Below are 696 nucleotides of genomic sequence, written 5' to 3'. Positions count from 1 at the left end.
AGATTCAGCCAACTCTCCAGGAGAAACACGCCATGAAACAAGGTCAGCCCCCCAGCACAGAACACCCAGCACGGTTTGATGAAGCTGTAAAATGACTGAATGATGCTCAGACTTGTTGAACAACAGCATGTTTTTAAAACCTTTCTTCTTTAAATGTTTACGTCCTTCTGTTCCTTCCTGCAGCTGTGATTGAAGTCATGAACATGAAGATCCAGCAGCTACAGAGTCAGCAGGGGTCACAGACGGTCGGGACCAGCAAGGCCTGAACGCACCAACGCTTTCTGAATGTCCCCACAGGAACGTCTACCAACACTGTTGTGATGCTTTCCTCCCTTGATTATTAAAGTGGTTACTAGACCTTAAAGTTGGACAGTTTTTTTTTTAAATATCATCTCTACATTTTTTCCTGAATAAAATGTTTTAAAAAGTTCCAGTTTAAGTGTTTTTTTTGTTACATTGAGAGTTTTAAACTGTCTAGTGGACATTCAACTTAATAAATGTTGTTATTAGAATTCCTAAATTATATGTGTCAAAGTTAAAGTTAATTATTATTCATAATTAGGTTAAAAAGTTACGGTTTTAAAATCGTCATTCTGCTAGACTTTTGGACTATATTGGAATTTACTAATATCTTTTAGGTTATTTTATATTTACCAAATGTTTCTGCTACATGCTAGCTGTTTTGACTAATTTAAG

General features: G+C 36.1%; 1 protein-coding gene across 1 annotated transcript; it reads left to right on the top strand.

The window, feature by feature from the left end:
• LOC112140950 (prefoldin subunit 5) lies at positions 1-433 on the top strand (the record flags this gene model as incomplete). The annotated part of the gene is given in 2 exon segments (XM_024263982.1): positions 1-42; positions 184-433. Coding segments are annotated over 2 exon segments (125 nt in total), but the record flags the coding sequence as incomplete, so codon positions are not given.
• Positions 434-696: the final 263 nt, after the last annotated feature.

Source organism: Oryzias melastigma, unplaced genomic scaffold (assembly GCF_002922805.2).
Source record: "Oryzias melastigma strain HK-1 unplaced genomic scaffold, ASM292280v2 sc01536, whole genome shotgun sequence".
Lineage (NCBI taxonomy): Eukaryota > Metazoa > Chordata > Actinopteri > Beloniformes > Adrianichthyidae > Oryzias > Oryzias melastigma.
The sequence above is the reverse complement of the archived record's forward strand: the minus strand, read 5'-3'. Positions and strand labels throughout refer to the sequence as shown.